The sequence below is a fragment of the Girardinichthys multiradiatus genome, chromosome 20 (genome assembly GCF_021462225.1).
Source record: "Girardinichthys multiradiatus isolate DD_20200921_A chromosome 20, DD_fGirMul_XY1, whole genome shotgun sequence".
NCBI classification, from domain to species: domain Eukaryota; kingdom Metazoa; phylum Chordata; class Actinopteri; order Cyprinodontiformes; family Goodeidae; genus Girardinichthys; species Girardinichthys multiradiatus.
The window spans coordinates 2,271,766-2,290,075 of record NC_061812.1 but is presented as its reverse complement, the minus strand read 5'-3'; the positions used below and the strand labels follow the sequence as shown (position 1 = coordinate 2,290,075).

Below are 18,310 nucleotides of genomic sequence, written 5' to 3'. Positions count from 1 at the left end.
CCAGGATTGTCCTGGATTTAGTTCCATCCATCTTCACATCAATAAGGTCATCTGATAAGCTGTCCCTGCTAAAGAACAGTATCCCCACAGCATGATACGGCCACCACCATGTTTAACTGTGGAGATTTTCTTTATTTAGCACAAGTGGTGAATGTATTAAACTTTGCTGCTGGAACATGACAGAAGGTTTAGGGGTGTGCATACTTTAACAGAGCTTTGAAAAAAGTCATAGAGCACAGACTAAAAAAGAGTAAATATTCTTTAAGTGGAATATTTCACAGAGATTTTATTAAGGTCAAATCTTTTTCAAAAACCTGTCAAAAATGGGAAATGTGTTTTTTCTTGAAGCGAGGTTCAGTAGGTGTCAGCTTATCTGCAGTGTTTTTATGGCTGTGGGTCTGTAAAGGAGAAATAATTGCAGCGAGTTGTTTCTAAGTGAATCAGTTAAGTCAGACCTGGGATCCTGATTTCTGTCATATGAAACAACTCAAACTCAGACGTTTTATATTGACAAATGTTTAAAAATCTGATCCATACCTTTAAATAGGTAATACAGACACACACTAATGATAATGCAGATAAACAGTTATAGTTATTATCATCTAACTGTTTTTTCTTTAATAATCAGTCATTACTGACAGGAAACAGGAAATCTGTCATTTTTTTATTAGATTTTATTCATCTCAGTTTTACAGTGCTGGTTCATTTTACATTATTGAACTTTTTGATGGTGTTAATAAAGCAGATTAAAAGCAAAACACCACTAACCAGAAACTATAGGAATTTGTTAGGCCCCAGTGAAACACGGGTCTTATAAATAAAAAAAGGCATTGTTGTGCTAAACTTTATTTTTGGCATCTAAAACTCTCAGATTCTTCTAATAGTTTAGTCTGCAAATCATCTCTGTGAGTGGGTGTTGAGGGAGGGGGTGTAGATGTTTGCACTGACAGGAGCTCAGAGCTTCAGGAATTTTTTATTGAAGACTAGTCTAAACAACTTTCCCACATTTGGAGCAGGTCAGATTAGCACTTCATCACTGACTGGTATTTATACATCAGGGATTCTTCACATGCTTTACAGAAAAAACACATCTTGGTTAAGGAATACAAATGACTCCATCAGATAAGTGCTGGAAAAAAGGGCAGTTCTGTATATAATTCACTTAATGTTTCTGCAGAACTTTTTCCACCAATCAGAACTCAGATACGAATCTGAGAAGAGACTTTTTTTCTGTTTTTGTTTTCGGCCGTCTCTCAGACACATCCTGACAACATCAACAGTTTAAGTGAGTCTGTGTTTAAGAGCACAATCTCCATCAGTTTATCTTTCTGTGTTTAGTCTTTGCAGCCTTTGGTATGAAGTGTGATAGCCCACTGGAGTGGTGAGAGTCATGTCTGTGACACAGCAGTGGGTCTGAAGTAACAGCTCTTTTGCTCCGTGATGATTCAGAAAAGTTGGAACAGATGAGTCATTACTCATTTTTTGTCTCTGTTACCTGCACCCGCAAGACTCCACCACCATCTCCTCGTACTGCTTGTAGACAACGTTATTGGCCGAGTCGATGTAGAGGATGCTGATGGGGCTGAGGCGTGTTGGGACACAGCAGGTGGGTGGAGTCGCTTCTGGGTCCATGGAATTAATCAGGGTCTGTATGATGGCATGGTTGGTGGGCTCCAGGTGCGAGCGAATGGGGAAGTCACAGGCACCATCGCAGTGGTAGGCATCATACTCTAGAGGAGCGATGATCCAGTCGTCCCATCCCATCTCCTTGAAGTTGACATGAAGTCGCCGCCGGTGGCAGCGTGGCTTCGTCTTTCCCGCCTGGTGTTGGGGGAGGATCTGTGCAGGGGGGCGGAGGGTCTTCTTGGAGCCTCTTGGTGGAGGAGCTCGTCTCATTCGTCGCTGGTTGAAAAGATATTCGTAGACAGTTTTGTTGTCATGACCCGAACGTGCTTTGATCTCATTGTAAAAGAGGTCACGCTTCTTGCTTTTCCCAAAAGCCAGGAGGAAAGCTTTCTCCTTGTTGGTCCTGCCGAGTCGAGCAAACCCGAGAGTTCTCAGGTCCAGCGGACGACCTCCTCTGTGCTCCAGGGCCTCAAGCTCAAAGCACAGCTGCTGGGAGCGCTGGTCCTGCTGGTTTTTGAATCCCTTGAAGATCTTATATATATCAAAGACTTCCCAGTTGTTGCTATATCCACTGAGGAGATCCTCCACAGTCCTCATCTGGAGCAGAACAGGTTTCTGTTTGCCTGAAGCGCAGGTGTACAGCTTCAGGCATGGGATCGAACCTCCTCCTCCTCTTTCTTCTGCTGTTGCGGGGCCAACCAAGGCTGAGAGGGGGTCAGACATGTGCTTTCTCAGGATGCGAAGTTCGGCCCCCAGGAGCCCGTCTCGTTCCAGAGAGCTGATGTTGAACTGATACTTCTGACGTCGCAACACAGGCCCTCGATCATCTGCCAGAGAGATAGGAAAAATAAAGACACAAAACAGGGTTAACAGATTAAATTTTCACCTCCACTGTACATGCATGAGTTATGCCTGCAGGTTTCCAAGCTGCAGCATTGTTATACTTTGGTTTCAGTTTTGATAAATCACATCTGTTTGAAAATGTCTTCCAGCTGGAAATGTGTGAGCTTGACTGACAGTCTGACTTGAGTTTGACTATCTGATTATTTCAGTTTATTATGAAACAGTTGCCTCATACAACTGTTTCCACTTTGTGAATTAATATGAAAACAGTTTTGGACATTAAGGCAGTTAACCAGCCTTTCACAATGTTTGGCTATCTCTGACTTATAATGTCAAAATATGATAATCAGTTGTTATTTATATCACCTGTAAAAAATGATGGAAAATAGAAAACTGACAGGAAGTTGACAGCCGTTTTATACAAAAAACAAAGAATGTAATACTAAAACAGGCAATTATGGTTTACACCCATTTGACATTTGATGTTTCATTTCAATTGTTATGTAACATCAGTGTAAATGCATTTCTTACCCTTGTTTATACAGCAGAATATTGATTGGCCTTTCATTCTGTTGTCATGAAGACACTGTGTATAATACAGCAGAAGTGAAAGGAAGCAGCTGAAAATCTCCCTTTTCTTAATGATTCAGTCAGACCTTATCTTGTCACATTGTGCTGCATTTATCAGCTCAGTATTTCTACCTCTCAGCATCTAATTAACTTCCTTGACCAAAACTATGACAAAATTATTTGACTAGTGGCCTTTTTTATGTGCAAAAACTGAATAAATGCAGCACATAATTAAAATGGTCGACACTTTCCTCAGATAATGACAAAAAGACAAAACAAGTGTGCACTCCCTGCATGGGGGAAGCAAATTCTGTCTGGGATATCTACCTTGGTGTAACATCTGTCATCATCTAGAGTAGATAGATTCCCAATGAGACTGAGTCCTCCTGAGCTATAGGGAGTGAATGTCTGTAAGCAACCTGAGAGAGATGGAGATCATGTTTTTCAAGAGGTGAGTATCCCTGCAGTCTGCACTGAGATGCAAAAGAAAGCCGGCACCACAAGGGAAGGGACAGACACATGCGAACATTTTACACCAGTCATGGAGGGACAGTTAAACACTACCAGCTCAAAAAGACACCATGAAGCAGGTTGTCCTGGAATTAATGAAGAGGGACCAAGGAAGGTATATGCTTCAATATTCTAATCTGAGCTGTTGGCTGTGATGTTAATTTTATCATTAGATAATCAGATGTTAGATGCCAGCAGATCTTCTATCTGCTGAGCTGCATGACACTAATCTCAGTGCACTGTTTTCCCAGGACAACAGAACCTGGCCTTCTTTGGTATCTTGTCCTGACGAATCCTGTTCTGTTCTTGACAGACATTTTTGAGAATTTTATTAAATTGTATTGTAAATTGTATTTTCACAAAACATTGCACATAACTTTAGGGTGAAGGCCAGAGTCTTTGTGTGCGATATGATTATGACTGACAGAAGTTTATTAACAAAAGTTTGGAAAATTTGCCAGATTAAAAAAAATCACCTAATTGTTGTAATGAGCTCAGATCTTCAGGATATTTCTTAGATAATTTAGAATTTTGATGCGCTCTAAAGTTTGCTCTATCTCAAAGTTCTTTGCTCTAATTTTTTTTAAAGATTTGTGTTTTAATGAAATCTTTATATCTCTCACATCTCTTGGTCGATTCTAATCAAATTATGCATACTGCTTTCACATGTAATAGATTTTTAAATCTAAGCTCAATAAAGCTTAAGGGAAAAATGCATTTGAATTTGAAGTATTTTTCTTTCAGAAAATATTTGGTTCACAGGCTTCGTAGCACTGAGGCTTGTACCAGATGGAAAGCGTATCATCTGAGAATATTTTGAGAATTTGGGGATTTTTGGTTAATGTATCAGAATAAATGGCGTTTTTACTCTCGAACAAACCTTATCTTTTCAAAAATTATCAGTCTAAGGTCATGGGATCATCTAGCACTTCTGTCATGAAAATCTTCCTCCTGCAATATTTTTGATTTTTCATGAATTTTTTAAGTTTTCCTCCTTCCTTTTTCTTGAAATGCTGCCGAAGACACTTTGGGCTGACAAGTATTTTAAGTATATCATGAAAAAAGTTTTTTCCTAGAGATCTGTATGATCTGTTGGTGCTCTCAGTACTTATAATAGATAACTGGAAGAAATTGAAGGTCTAAATTAAACCACAAAGGCTTTAATACTGCAGGAATCTAAAATGTTGAGCATGATAGTTGGTTTATTTAAACTGTTCTGATTTCAAATGAAGTACTGATGTATTTTTATTCAACCATCAATATACAGAACTAAACTGTAAAAACTTCGTGTTTTACATTTCTGTTTCTGTAGATTTTTGTTTTCTTAAAAAAACAATGAAAAACTTTACATTTTTTATTCAACAAGTCAACATGAACTTTGCTCAGGTGAAGAGTTATGTGAGATGTTTGTTTGTTTTTAGTAGGAGAAACCAGCAAGTTCAGCATATAAATGAAATCCAGCAAAGAGATTATAAAAAACACACACAAACACGCGTGTTTGTAATTGTATTATTTTGAGGACCCTGGCTCATGTAAGGATTTCTGAGGACCATAATGCTAACCTGAAACCTGATCCCAAACTGAACTTGAAAACCAAGCTTGAACCTTCAAAATCCAACAATGTAATGTCCTTAATTTTCTAAAGATGTCCTGAAACTCATCACAGTCCTCAAAGGAACCTCTGGATTCTCACACAGCTTCTTCCTTCTCACGACACCCCTCCTCCCATACAGCACCGCGGCATGCACAAAAAAGTACATTAGAACCAGACAGGGAGACCACATCTGACCGCAAACAGGCCTTTTATTACAAACCTGCAGCTATTCCCCACTGACAGCAAACCAGCATCTGCTGCAGAGGAAACAAACCATCAACAGCAAACACACATACAGAAAAGTTGGCACTTCTCTACAGATGGTCTGATTAAAGCTGAGAAGAATTTGATTTCACAAACTCTCACATACTTTAAAGGAAAAGGTTGAAAATGTGAAAATGTTTGCAAGCTGTGGAGCTCTCAGGTGTGTTCTGTATCACCACCTCAGGCTTTACATCCTTAATCTCGAAAAGTAAATCTAAACTATTTCAGACACTACGCCCACATGGAAAAGGTTTTTATGGAGATAATTTGATTCTCTAAATAACGTTCTTGGCCTCAGATTTCACCCTGTCATACCCTTCAGGCTAGTTGATGGTGGGTGGGCTTTTACACTGATCAGAGCTGCCGACAGTGAAACCTCCAAGTGAACTGGTTATCTAAAAGTGAGCTTACATTCGAATGTTTGTTCGATTAGGCACATGTAACTAATGCTAAGTAAAGAAGACTGACAGGCCTTGTATAAAGGGCTTCCCAAAAATAAATTTTTCTTCTGACCACAGGTACATTTCACATAAGTCCAGCTGCTTAAATATATATATATATATATATACAGTGGGTTTGCTGGATATTATGCTCCCTCATTTTGTACTTTTGCAATTTTGTTTTTCTTTTCATGCTTGAGTTTCATCGGAATAAAGTTGGCCCAAAACTAAAAAATGGCACATTAGGTCTAACACTTGTCTTCAGTTTATTCTGCAAAAATGTTTAATGTTTAACATGTGAAACAGTACAGAAATATAAAGAAACTATTTAAAAAGGGGAGTAATAACCTTACTCTTTATTTCTTTAACTTAACATCATACCCAATCTTCTCTTACCAGTTCTGCTAATCCTTTACGCTAAGTTCCTTCTCCAGTAGTGAGTAATAGCCCAACCACAATGTGAAGATGTTCCTTGGTGCTGGTCATTTAGCCACTTTGCCATTTCATTCCTTTGAAGTTTTGGTCATTTGACAAACATATTTCTCAGATACCAAATGAACGGAACAGCCACATGATTTTTATAGTTATCATGTGTCAATTTGGACCAACCTTGAAGATGCTTCATACTGCCTTAGACAACCAATGATTTAAAGAAATTTCCTATAACCTATTTAAAGTCTGAACAAAGGAAATGTGCTTTCATACCAGCAGGAGGTCACTGCTACTTGTTTTGGAGCCAAGTGTCAGAATATATCTGGAAAGCTGACTGTCCAAATGGAAATCAGAACCACAATCAAGTGTTATACCACATTTATTTTGTAAATGATATACACTTAAATTAAATAATCTTCATAAATGTGAAAAAAAAGCCTCAGTGACACCCCTATGACTTCTAGATCATGAATGAATAAATGAATGAAATAATCTCTAAAATCACTTAAATAATAGAGAGAGGAAAGAGGTCAGAAATGGATTGTTTATTAGTATAAAATAAAGGAGAAAGAGATTAAATGATTTACAGTGGCTGGGAAATGGCTATAAAAACTGGTTTGAAGGGCTGAAGTGGTCTTTTTTTTTTAACCATGTCCTGTCCAGCAGAGTAGCACTCAGAATGGTTGTCTGAGTGCCAAGAAGAAGCCCAATAGATTTACTTTAACAAGTGGAGCATTACAGCTAACAATATAATGCTCTGCTTGATATTTATAAAATACATTTATTAGAAACTGCTTTGGAATTATTTCAAATGATTACGAATAAGGACATAAAATGAAAAGGAAAAAATAAGAAGCACGAAAGAGAGAGAGGTGGGGCAAAAGGGAAAAGGGGAGAGAAGGAGAAAAGAAGGATGAAGAGAAAACAATATAACACCCTGCTTGCTTTTACACTTGCAGAAACATTCATATTAACAGCCTTTTTACCAAAAAGTGCACGGTACTTATGAATGCAAGATGTAATTAGTGGTTAATGTGGCTCCATAGCGAATATTTGTGTATCTGTTAACACCTGAATCTAAACACCTGTGAGTCTGAGCGGGCTTGTGTATTCAAGGTTTCTCCATAAAAATATGCAATAGCGAATGTGAGGAGCCACAGACCTGCCCCCCTGGACCTGGGACAGATACAGAGGTGATCCGAGCCATAGACATCCAAAGGCCCCCCAAAGCACAGGAACCCCAGTAGACCCATCGCCGGGACTACTGTAACCCCCTGAGAGAAGAGCAGGGGAGAGTCCCAGGGGAACCACCCAGCAGCCACAGCGCAGAAGCCCCAGGGAGCCAAGCCAAGCCACAGTTCCCCCCGTGCCAACACCACAGCAACAGCACACATTCTTCTATACGTTGGTAAGGGCACGGTGAAGACCACCAACCCCAAGCACACATCACTCACCAGGAACCACCCAGCAGACAAGCAAACCCACCTCAGTATAAGGCCGAGAAGCCCGATGCAACCCACCCGCTCCGCAGCACACACACTTGGCGGCCAGAGCCAACGCGCACAGGACCACCGCCCCAACACCACAGCACGTCATACAGCAGAGGACAGAATGCAGCAAAGAGCGCCCAAAGCAAAAGCTGTGCACAAAGCCCACAATGTGCAAATACGCCCCAACAGCCCTCCAAAAGTAAAACCCCGTGAAAAAAAGACACACAGAAACCAGACCAGAAAACATGCCCGACACCCATACTCTAGCCTGAAGAAGCCCTCACTCAAGCCCACAAAAGGCAGAGAGCCCACAGAGCCAAAACCAAAACCCACCAAGAAGCCGAGACCAGTCCACCCCGAGATCAACCCCAGCCAACCTGCCACCCCTCCTAACCCCCTCCCCCAGACAGAATTGGAAACGGCACCAGGAACCGGTACCAAGAACTGGAACCACTTAGATCCAAACGATGCCTATCCCCACCTAAGGCCAACCACCCACCTCCACTGCAGAAAAAAACCTACACCCACCCCAGTGTTTGAACAACTCCCAGAAAACATAAGACATTAGACACCCAAGTTGACTCCGCCCCACCCCCTCCCACAGACCCTCCGTCCTGCCAACAAATTGCACTCCTTGAAGATGAGAGAAACCTATGAGATGGTACCTACCCGCCAGTTTAGGAGGCCCCTATGCCCACTGATGAACTGAAGGCCCCTGGGCCGGGGCCGGGTGCCACAGCATGCACCGGCCCAAAACCCCACGACATACTCACCAGGACCCAAGCACCCGCAGACCCGGGCCAGGGTCCCAGCCCGGGGCGACATGCGCAAGCACCCATAGCCCCCGAGCCCACCCCAGACCCGTCCAGGAGCAGCACTGCCTCCAAGGCCAGTAACCTATGTGAGCCATCACAGGCCCTCCAAAAGCATTGCATGCAGCCACCAGATGTCACCCCCGAGAGCCACCAAATCCCTACCCCGGTGGAGGCTACAGCCTCCAGCGCCAGACCCCCCAGCAACCCCAGCCCAGGGACACCCCCCTCGCATTCGTAACAACGGCCCATAGGATGGAGCCAAAGTTGCCCTACCCCCACTAGGTGATGGAGTCAATTTAAGGAGCCCAGAGAGATTGATCTGATGTGACGGCAGAGGCTGTCTCAAGACTTATATCATCCAAGAGAAGGTTTCTATACTGGTTAATATTAAGATGGTTTTTAATTTTTCAAATTCATGAGGATGGTTTTCTTAGCGGTACAAAAGGCAGTGAAAACCATGTGAATTGAATTTGTCTCTATGGTGACATCATCTAAGTTGCCCAACAAGCAAACTGACAGGAAGGTGAAATATTAAATCTCAGACACTTTTAAAAGTCTTCACATTGGGCTGAAGTGTTCTGAACCTCTGCAGTTGGCAGTATATGTCTGTTAGGTTTGTGTTTGTTTACTTTTTGCTCAGCCAGGTGCTTTTCTGTTCATTTCTGGTTCTTTAGATTCCTTCTGGTTAGTTTTGTCGTTTTTCTGTGATCTGGTGTTAGATACATTCAGTTATATTCTGATGGATCTGGTTCTTATTTATGTTCTTAGTCTAGTCATTGTTTTCTTGTATTCTGGTCACCTCCATGCTCTCCTTGCTCATTTGTGTTAATTAGTCACTCCCTATGTCTTCCTGCAGACCTGGTCCACACCTGTGCCATATTGTTCCTGATTAGCTTCTCTCCCAGTTAATTTGTTCTCACTTCCCTCAGTTTATAAGCTCTCTGGTTTGGATTGTTCTCCACTGGTTTCTTCCATTAACACCCCGTTATCATCCTTGTTACCTACTCTGTGTCTTTGCCCTGGTCCAGTCCTGATTCTTTCCATGTCTGTTGCAAGGGTTTTCGTGCACTTGCTTCCAACCTGTTGATGTTGTTTTTCCCCTGCCTGTACCTGGTCATCTGTAAGTTCATTTTTTCTTTAAACTTTTTTTCAACTCCACTCAATCCTGCATTTGGGTCCTACCTCCAAAGTTCAGCATGACAACAGTGATTTAAAATACTACTTTTTGTCTTTCAAGCAGTTGTCTTTGGGATTTTTCATGGACTCAGCTAAAGCATTGAGAACAAATCCTGTCTTCTTCATAGGCAGCTGGTTACTAAGAGTCAAAAGATCCCATTTAAAAAATATTTTTTCTTCTTTTGAGTTTGTTCTTAATCCATCTGAATAATTCACAGGGCAGTAGGTGACTCACAGTCCACATCATCTTCAGAGTCCTCAGAACTGTTTGTTCCGATTACAGTTAGTTAAATTTCTTAAATTTTAGTGGTTGGGTTTACTGATTAAGCTGGAACCACTAACGAAGAAGGTAATAGTATCTGTATCTTCAAGATGTGCTTTCTTTCAACATTTAACCCAAAACTACTGAATCTTTTTATTAATTTAGCCGACCTACTCAGTGGTGTTCTAGCTGAAAAGGTCTTAACACAGATTTTTCTGCTGTCCTGATTTTAAGTCTCCTCAAAAGTCCCAATAAAAATGCACCAATCATCAGGCTTATTTCTGTGCATTCATGTGGTGAGTTACAGTTAAAGTAGTTAAATCCAGGCAGGTAGAGGCTAGGAATCTGATTCAGCTCAGGTGGACTTCAGAACAGCCCTCAGAACAGTTTGCTCCAAAAGTGCCTATAAGGTGGTTCTTCAAGGGTCCACAGGAGCATTTCAAAGACACTCAATAATAAACTACAATAATAAAATTACAAAGAGAAAAAGGAAGAAAGAACAGAAAGAAAATATAAAATAAAGATATAAAACAATATAACAGAATGGAAGAATGAACAGTAAAATGAAGCAAGACCATAAAAGAGGAAGGGAAGTTATCGGGTCAGCAGTCTCTTCTCTAAATATGTTGACAAGGTCAACAGCATCCTGTTGAAGACTCACTGAATAAACAAGACCTAAATTACAAGTGCACTAAGTGCTGGAAACATAAACCTTCCAGGAGCAGCAGAAATATTAAACTCTGGCCATTTAAACATTGCTTTAAACAGTTTTACACTGTAAAGACAACATTACACCAAAGGGGGCCGGGAGGACTGTTTATTTACCCTCCAGAAGATGGATATAACTGAGAGCCCACCAGATGTTGGAAACGCACAGCTGCAACTCACAGACGTGTAAAGTCTGCAGTACATCCACAAATAGATGAGAACAAATACACACACCTACATAAATGTTCCCAGGCATGCTCAAAAGACTGAAGCACTGGGAAGTCTGGTTAGAAAAGCAAAACATGACTCTGCTTTGGTTTCAGTTGATGCAAAACACCATGCTTCCATAAAACATTTTGAGATTCTAACAAGAACCAACTTCTGCAAAAGGATTTCAGAAGCCAGGCTTACATACAGCATCTTGAGTGCCCCCTGGTGGTTAATTACTGTAAAGGTCATGAGCCCCACCATCTTTAAAGGGAATAATTTGGACATTGATCTCTAAAACATTTTAATCCTGAGTTAAGATTCTAATCTGGAGTTATGTATCAATCCTCAGATCAATGGGAGGGAAAACCATTAGGATCTCCTCAGTGTTGTGCTCAGTGAGCATGGTAGTTGCTATGCTCAAGGCAGCCATGTTGGAGTTGGAAGACAGTAGATGTGAAAAAACTAAAGTTTTACAAATCAGAATTCTGCTTTCAGATTCAGTTTCTCAGGTGGATAGTTGGGTGTCCTCACCCTGGAGTTCAAGAAAAACACAAAACAGATGCACCAAAAATCCTGAAGTCCAAAACACTGATGCCAGTCTTTATTTAAATCATTCATATGTACAGGTCAGTTACAACTTTGCTTGATGTAGCGAAAAATGTGGCTGGGGCCAGATTATGATGCTGAGTAGTGACGTGTCAATCGCGAACAAAACGGTTCTGAGAGCCGCCTCTTTGAAGTGAATGACGGGAGCCGTTTTTTCCCGCTTCTCTCTCTCTTTCACTTCTTTTCTCTTCAAACTGTACATGATTGTTCAGTATGGCTGTTGTCCTCTCTGTCTGCATGAGCAGAGGGGTGAAGGGTCTGTGGTTATATATTGGCTAACTATTGGGCAATGGATGTGGCCAGCGCTGCAACACCCTGAGCGAAGCTGCTGTTAGAATAAATGGTGCCTGTTCAATGTTGCAGTTTAGGATTGTGCTCAATGTCACCATAAATGTAAACAGTTGGTTCCATGGATTATGAAACTCTGGATTTACACGGAAAATGAGATTCTCTGTCTCCTGGCGTCTTGGTGTCCTGGTGTCTAATGCTGAGAATTGGCATGCCTAACCTCTTCTGGCAGCCATCACACACAGTGCCTGACCTCAAAGCCTCTCCTCACAGGTGCAGGACCGTGTCGAGGTGGTTTACTGTAGCTTTTTGGGGCTTTTTTGTATGACCCTCAGAGCCAAGGCTCATACATCAGATGCCTACCGCCAAGCTTCAACCTCTGGATAGAGGATGCTGCCCCAGTTTACCATAAACTGCCCTTTTGTGTTGGGAGAGCTTACAGTGGAGCTGTTGCACCTCAGTACCAAAAGGAGTCAGCTGAGGTGGTTTGAACATTTGCTCAGTAGTCCTACTAATAATATAAAATGAAACCTGCACTTGTACCAGTAGTGTCATTTATTTAGGAATGTCTATGCCAATGTTCAGGTAAAGGATCTGTTGAAATAGCTACTAAAACTAGCTATAGTTAGCTTCCCTGTTATAAACAGCCACTGAGAAGCAACTAAAGAGACATGTGGCTCTGGAGCTGCTGGTTGCAGACCCCTACCTCAAAGCATGGTGTGGGTGTGCTCTTGTTTATGAAAGACCCTTCAGAGAAAATGGGAGAGATTTGTCCAGAAAGATTTAAGCAGTATCTGTTACATGTATAATTATTCTGTGCTCTAAGCTGCACCGAGCTAACACCTGTAATTGAGTAGGCTTGCTTATTATCCCAATATTCAATATTATTCTGCTAATAGAGGATTAACAACAACATTAATTGTTACCCCGGGCTGTCACGCCATAGGTCACTCCTTCGGACTCCATCATGCACTTTGTTCACAGAAACTTGCGTCGTTAAAAACCACTTAAAATCTGAATATATAGCCAGCACAGAAAATGTATTTAATTGGTTAACACCCAAAAAATTGTAATCTCATACAAATTTCTGGTCTCTTTAAATGGTTCAGCAGCCCATTTTGGCTCATACATATACCACTGCACCCCTCCTGTAAAATATTAATAAATTGTGGTGATATGTCTGAATTACTGCTGTTATAATACCCATTCCTGCCATGTTGATCACAGGAGACCATTATTTTGCCATAAATATATATATATATATCATATACTGCAAAAGTACTCCAGTAGGTGACCAGTACTCCAGAACCTTGACTGGGCTGTAGAGAGTCCTGACCTCAACCTTCTTGAGCACCTGGGATGAATTAGAACAGAGGCTGCAGTTCTGGTTTGAACACACTCCTAAACCTTGGAAGAAGTTTACAGAGTAGTTCAAGTTGCTGTTACTGGCAACGATGGGTCCATCAACAAACTGCACCTTTTAGATTAAGAATAGGAGGTCATCAAAGTTTATGTACATGTAGAAGTAGACATACATTTGGCAATATAGCATCTATCTATCTATCTATCTATCTATCTATCTATCTATCTATCTATCTATCTATCTATCTATCTATCTATCTATCTATCTATCTATCTATCTATCTATCTATCTATCTATCTATCTATCTATCTATCTATCTATCTATCTATCTATCTATCTATCTATCAGACCCCCTCATATCGTCCAGTTCTTCTTCACCTCTTACAACCCTTCTGCTGCTTGACTATCTAGGCTCCGGTGTTTCAGCCCAGAAAACCCGCAGACCTTATAAGAATAGGCTCTGAACTTAGTAGAAGAGATAAACTCCAGAGCTTTTTAATAAAATATTTAAAGTGCAGAGAAACTTGTCCTCCGGACATGATTTAGGCAACATTAATTTCTCTGAATTTAATAATGTTTTATTGCCTTAAGAAGAAATAAACCTGAAACTAACTAACTATAATATTCATTTCTGCATGTGTTCAAAATGATTTGATTTCAGTAGGTAAAGTTAGCGCAGTTCTTGTCAAGACTTTCACATATTGTATGAGTTAAAGCAGATCTTCACTGAGTCTGGCCAGAGGGAAACAGTCTCTTACCGAGTCCCTTATCCACGAAGCTGGTGATGGTGTTGGCCAGGCCGGCTTCATGCAGCGCGCTGCTGTTCAGGTCCCCGCTACTCAGGGACCAGTACAGAGACAGCATGTAGTCGTGAGGGGTCACCAGCGGCTGCTTGTCGCCCAGTTTCTGCCTCCTGTTGGAGACTCCGCGATGCGCAGCAGGAGGAAAGCCGCTGCGCGCCGCCGCAGCCGCTGCGCTCACCCTGGCAGCGACCTTCCCCGCATGTTTCCCCGGTGAGCGTCCACCTCCAACTGCTCCTGCCGCATGTGCGTTAACGGCTGCGGGAAGGTGCGGCTGAAAGCGCGCATCCGCTGCGGGAAGCCAGGAGCGCACAGCCTCTTTGCGGCCCAAATTCAGCTGCTGTTGAGGCTCAGGGACCCCCGCCGCCGCTGAGGACCCCGCAGTCTGTTTGCTTCTCATCGCGGCTGTTTCGCCTTTAATCAGCGGCAGTCCTGCGCGAGTTCGCGGCGCAGGTTTCCTGCTACCTGCAGCGGGAACCGGTTGCCTCCCTGCGGGGTGCGCAGACATCCCGATTCCACGATGGGCTCCTCCCGTGCGCTCCACCGCCTGCCCGAGTTTGTGCTCTGTGGGTCTGGTCCGGCTGAGAGAGCCGCGGACGGGTTGCAGGTAAATGAGAGTCCAGCAGCTGAGCAGGAGAGAAAGACGCTTCACAGCGTTCATCCTAAAGCCCTGTTTCCTGCTGGCACACAGTCATTGTAATAAAGAAGAAAGTCACTGGAGATTTAATTGACCTGTTGGGCTGAAAGCAGAAGAGAGTCCAGTCCTGTGAAGAGTTTCATCTTCAGTTCAGTCTCTGCTTTTCAGGAAAACGTTCCTCTTCGCTCAGAAACAGAGAAAAAACATCAAGAAAATATTTAGAGAAAAGATGCAAATAAAACAACTGCTGCAAACTTTATTGTTCCATCTGTGATGTTGAGGAACCATAATGCTGGAGAGATCCCGCCGGTGACAGACCAGAGTCCAGTTAAACTCCACCGCGCTGTTCTGCTGGATATCTGGAAGAAACTTCTTTAAATCCCACTTTTTTTCTCCCATGAGAGGCAAGAATGGCGTAATGCCGCTGCCTCCGTTTTTTCTCTTTTCCTCCAAAAGTTTGAACCCCGTCCAGTGAAAATATTTCACACACACACACACACACACACACACCAACCTGCAGGTGCTCCAGAAATCCTCCAGCAAACCTGAGCGCAGGAATTGGGAGCGGAATTCCAGAAAGCGGTTTTAATTATGCCGTGATGTCATGCTGTCCGGACTCATTTAACAGCAATATTTCACCCCAAATCTTCCTCCTTCTTTTCCACCGATGACTCACTGAGACTGCAACACGAAATGGCACAAAGTGACCCCCTCAACGCACTAACCAGCGGGAGAGAAAAGTGCATTATGTCACTGAAGCGAACAGGGTCTCTGCTCCAAAGTGATGTGAGCCACATCAGGGCCTGCAGTGACTGCACAGAGGCCCCTGAAGGGCCCCTGAAGGGCCCCTGCTGCAGCTGCATTCTTCTCCATCTGGAGGATTTTCAGTCCTCAAAGGTTTTGAACAAATCAAAAAACAAACAGCAGCTTTTGAACCAAGAAAATTGTTGTTTCAGATAATATGAAGTCAAGATGAACTTCTGGATCAGTTGATGAGCTACATTAAAGATATGAATATGCACAAAAATAATCTGTATCAGTTTAACATCTATTGATGGGTTCTTCACCAGGGAGCAAACTTCATCACAAACGTAAAGAAGCAAAGACATTCTGCATAACAAAGATTTATTTAGCATCATTAACATGATTACAGTTCAGCCATGGATCATATTTATCATATTTAAACCATTTGGTTTATTTCCTAATGATTAATAAAGTAACAAGCAAGGTAACAAACAGGCACTAACACCTTTTCTACAATATAAAAAGCAGAAAGTTTTTTTCTGAACAAGAAAAAATGGTAAATATGATCAAAGCTGATTAAATGTTTAAAGTTTTAGTCATAATTTACTGCTCTCTCAGCAACTTTAGCACTAAATTAAACATTTTATGGATTATTCTACACAGACGGATGTTTTCAAGCCTTTATTTCTGGTAATTATGATGATTTTCTGATGATTTTCTAATTTATTGAATATTACAGCATATGTAACATTTTCTACTGTAAATTAAAGATCAAAGTGCTGAGTCTGTCACACATAGACAACTGGTGAGAAACCTCGCTGATGAACTTCACCAGAACCAGAACAACGGTTTCAAAGATGGGTAAGATCTTAACTGAAGGTGCTGAACTTCCAGAAGGCCCCGCTGCAGATGTTCACGAACATCATTGGGTCTCACAGGTAAACTGACGTGAGCCTGCAAGGAAGTCAAACTTTGTTCTTCCTTTTTGGCTCACTTTTCAGGACATCCTTAGTCCAGGTTTTTGGACCCCTCTCACCTTCCTCTTTAAACTGTAACATTTTCTTGTATTTTGAGCATTAGAGCCACCATCTAGGCTGGAGCAGGAAAGGCCGATCTGATTGGCTGTAGGTGGGTCCATTTATTCGCTGTGAACATTTCCCTCAGAGTAAAATGAGCAGGAAGCAACAGACCTGTTTTAAACCAGGACAAAGTGAGGAACATGAGGAGATGTCAGGTAGATGGAGAACGAGAACTTTGGTCACGTCTGTTACTTGAAGGCTTTCTGCAGCGCCCCCTGTTGTCTGACCTTGTGGTTTCAGTGTATATCTTCATTTTATCCCATCATGTCGAGGTTTTCTGTCGGAAACAAACCGTCAGGTTTACAGTGTTTTATTTTCCTTCTTTTCTACATTACAGCGTTCTTGGTTCTGATTTTAACCCACTTTCCCAGTCTAATTTATGACACCACAAACAGCGACAGTCTGGAGCCATAAACGTAGTTTCAACCAAGCTTTAGGACTAATTAGCAGCCAGAGACTTTGGGTCAAACCCAAAATTCTTGGCAGCGGAGACGGCCCCTGGTGGTTTGAAACTGGTTCTGGTTCTGGTGCAGCCTTGTTTGTCTTTCTGTTCTGCTGACTCGTGTTTTTCAGCATCAGAACGTGGGGATGATGGATGAGGTGAAGTGATTGGACATTGCGAACCTGCCGCAGATCAGATGTGGGCCGGTGCTGATGCAGTCGGCTCGACTGGGCAGCTGCAGAATCCGGGTGATGGTGACTGGGTTTGTGTTGGCTGCAGCCTGAGCTGGCGCGCTGATTACATGCAGGTAACTGTGACGGAAGCTGTGTGGCTCATTACGCAACACAAAACTAAATGATTGATTAAAATGGGCTTTATTACACTGAAAACGCTGTCTGGGCTGATGGTGAAGCTAGACAGCAGGCCTGTCCTCGTTTCTCCTCTTTCAGTAAACTTTTTACACCTTTTTCTTCCTCGTGGTGAAAGCATGAATGTTAGTTTTACACCTCTGATTTCTGTCAGGTGGCTGCTTTAATTCTTCTGCTGTCGATGAAACAGAAACCAGGAACCCCAGAGATCAACTTGTCTTCACTGCAAGTAAAAATGAAGTGAGTTAAGGCAGTTGTGCTTGTTTCATCCCACAAAGATCAACATTAATATTGCAGTTTTAATTGTTTACTCAGCTGTTCTGCACATTTTCTGCATGTTGTAAAGATTTTGAAGCAATTTATATTATTTTAAATATTTTATCATCCAAACCAAGGTGATTGGATTTATTTTGTGAAGATACCCAAAGACAGCCTTAAGACTCAAGTTTCTAATCAAATGTGATGAGAAAAGTAGCTCAAGAAACATATTATGTTCTATGCAGGCAGGAGGCAGGTATGAATAAAAGTGGAAACCTGAACTGTAACGAAAAGGCCCAAAGCTAAGCAAAGCAAGGTAACAAGACAAACAACCCAAATATCCTGATGCTGCAGCAGAAATGAAAATAGAAACAACAGGAGGATCGGACAAAAACTGAAAGAAATCAGAAGACTTAACATCTATGGAGTAAGGCTGAGGATGTCAGCTGAGGGAATCTGACAGAGCAGAAATGCAACTGAAACAAAGAAAACTGACTCAAACCATTAATGTTATCATGATTTCTATGAATATTTGCTTTTGGATTTTTTGAGGAGGGATTAAAGTTGTTACCAGTAGTCAGTATCTTACCCAATAAAGGTTAGAAAAGATGGGATGCTGGTACTGAGGGTCCCCCTGGTGGTGATAGAATAATGTAAAAAGTCAAATTAAAAGAAAAGTTACACAAGTAGCAGCAAATAAAATTTTATATAGGCCGTTTTCTGATCTTTCATTGCTATCAGTGAATAATAGCGATAAAAGTTCTTCCATGAACGAGTTAATGATG

The 18,310-nt window shown here is 41.8% G+C and overlaps 1 protein-coding gene across 1 annotated transcript; it reads right to left on the bottom strand.

Annotated features, from left to right (window-relative positions):
- Positions 1 to 266: 266 nt before the first annotated feature.
- Positions 267 to 15,361, bottom strand: gdf5 (growth differentiation factor 5). The gene is made up of 2 exons (XM_047346359.1): positions 13,956 to 15,361; positions 267 to 2,453 (listed from the first exon to the last, which is right to left on the bottom strand). The coding sequence occupies exons 1-2, from the start codon at positions 14,656 to 14,658 to the stop codon at positions 1,492 to 1,494; spliced, it is 1,665 nt and encodes a 554-aa protein (XP_047202315.1). The 5' UTR covers positions 14,659 to 15,361; the 3' UTR covers positions 267 to 1,491.
- Between the last annotated feature and the right edge of the window lie 2,949 nt (positions 15,362 to 18,310).

Coding starts and splice junctions, on each gene's coding strand:
- gdf5 (XM_047346359.1), bottom strand. CDS start 14,658: ATGAACGCTGTGAAGCGTCTTTCTCTCCTGCTCAGCTGCTGGACTCTC. Junction 2,454..13,955: donor CTTCGTGGATAAGGGACTCG/GTAAGAGACTGT, acceptor TCTCTCTGGCAG/ATGATCGAGGGCCTGTGTTG.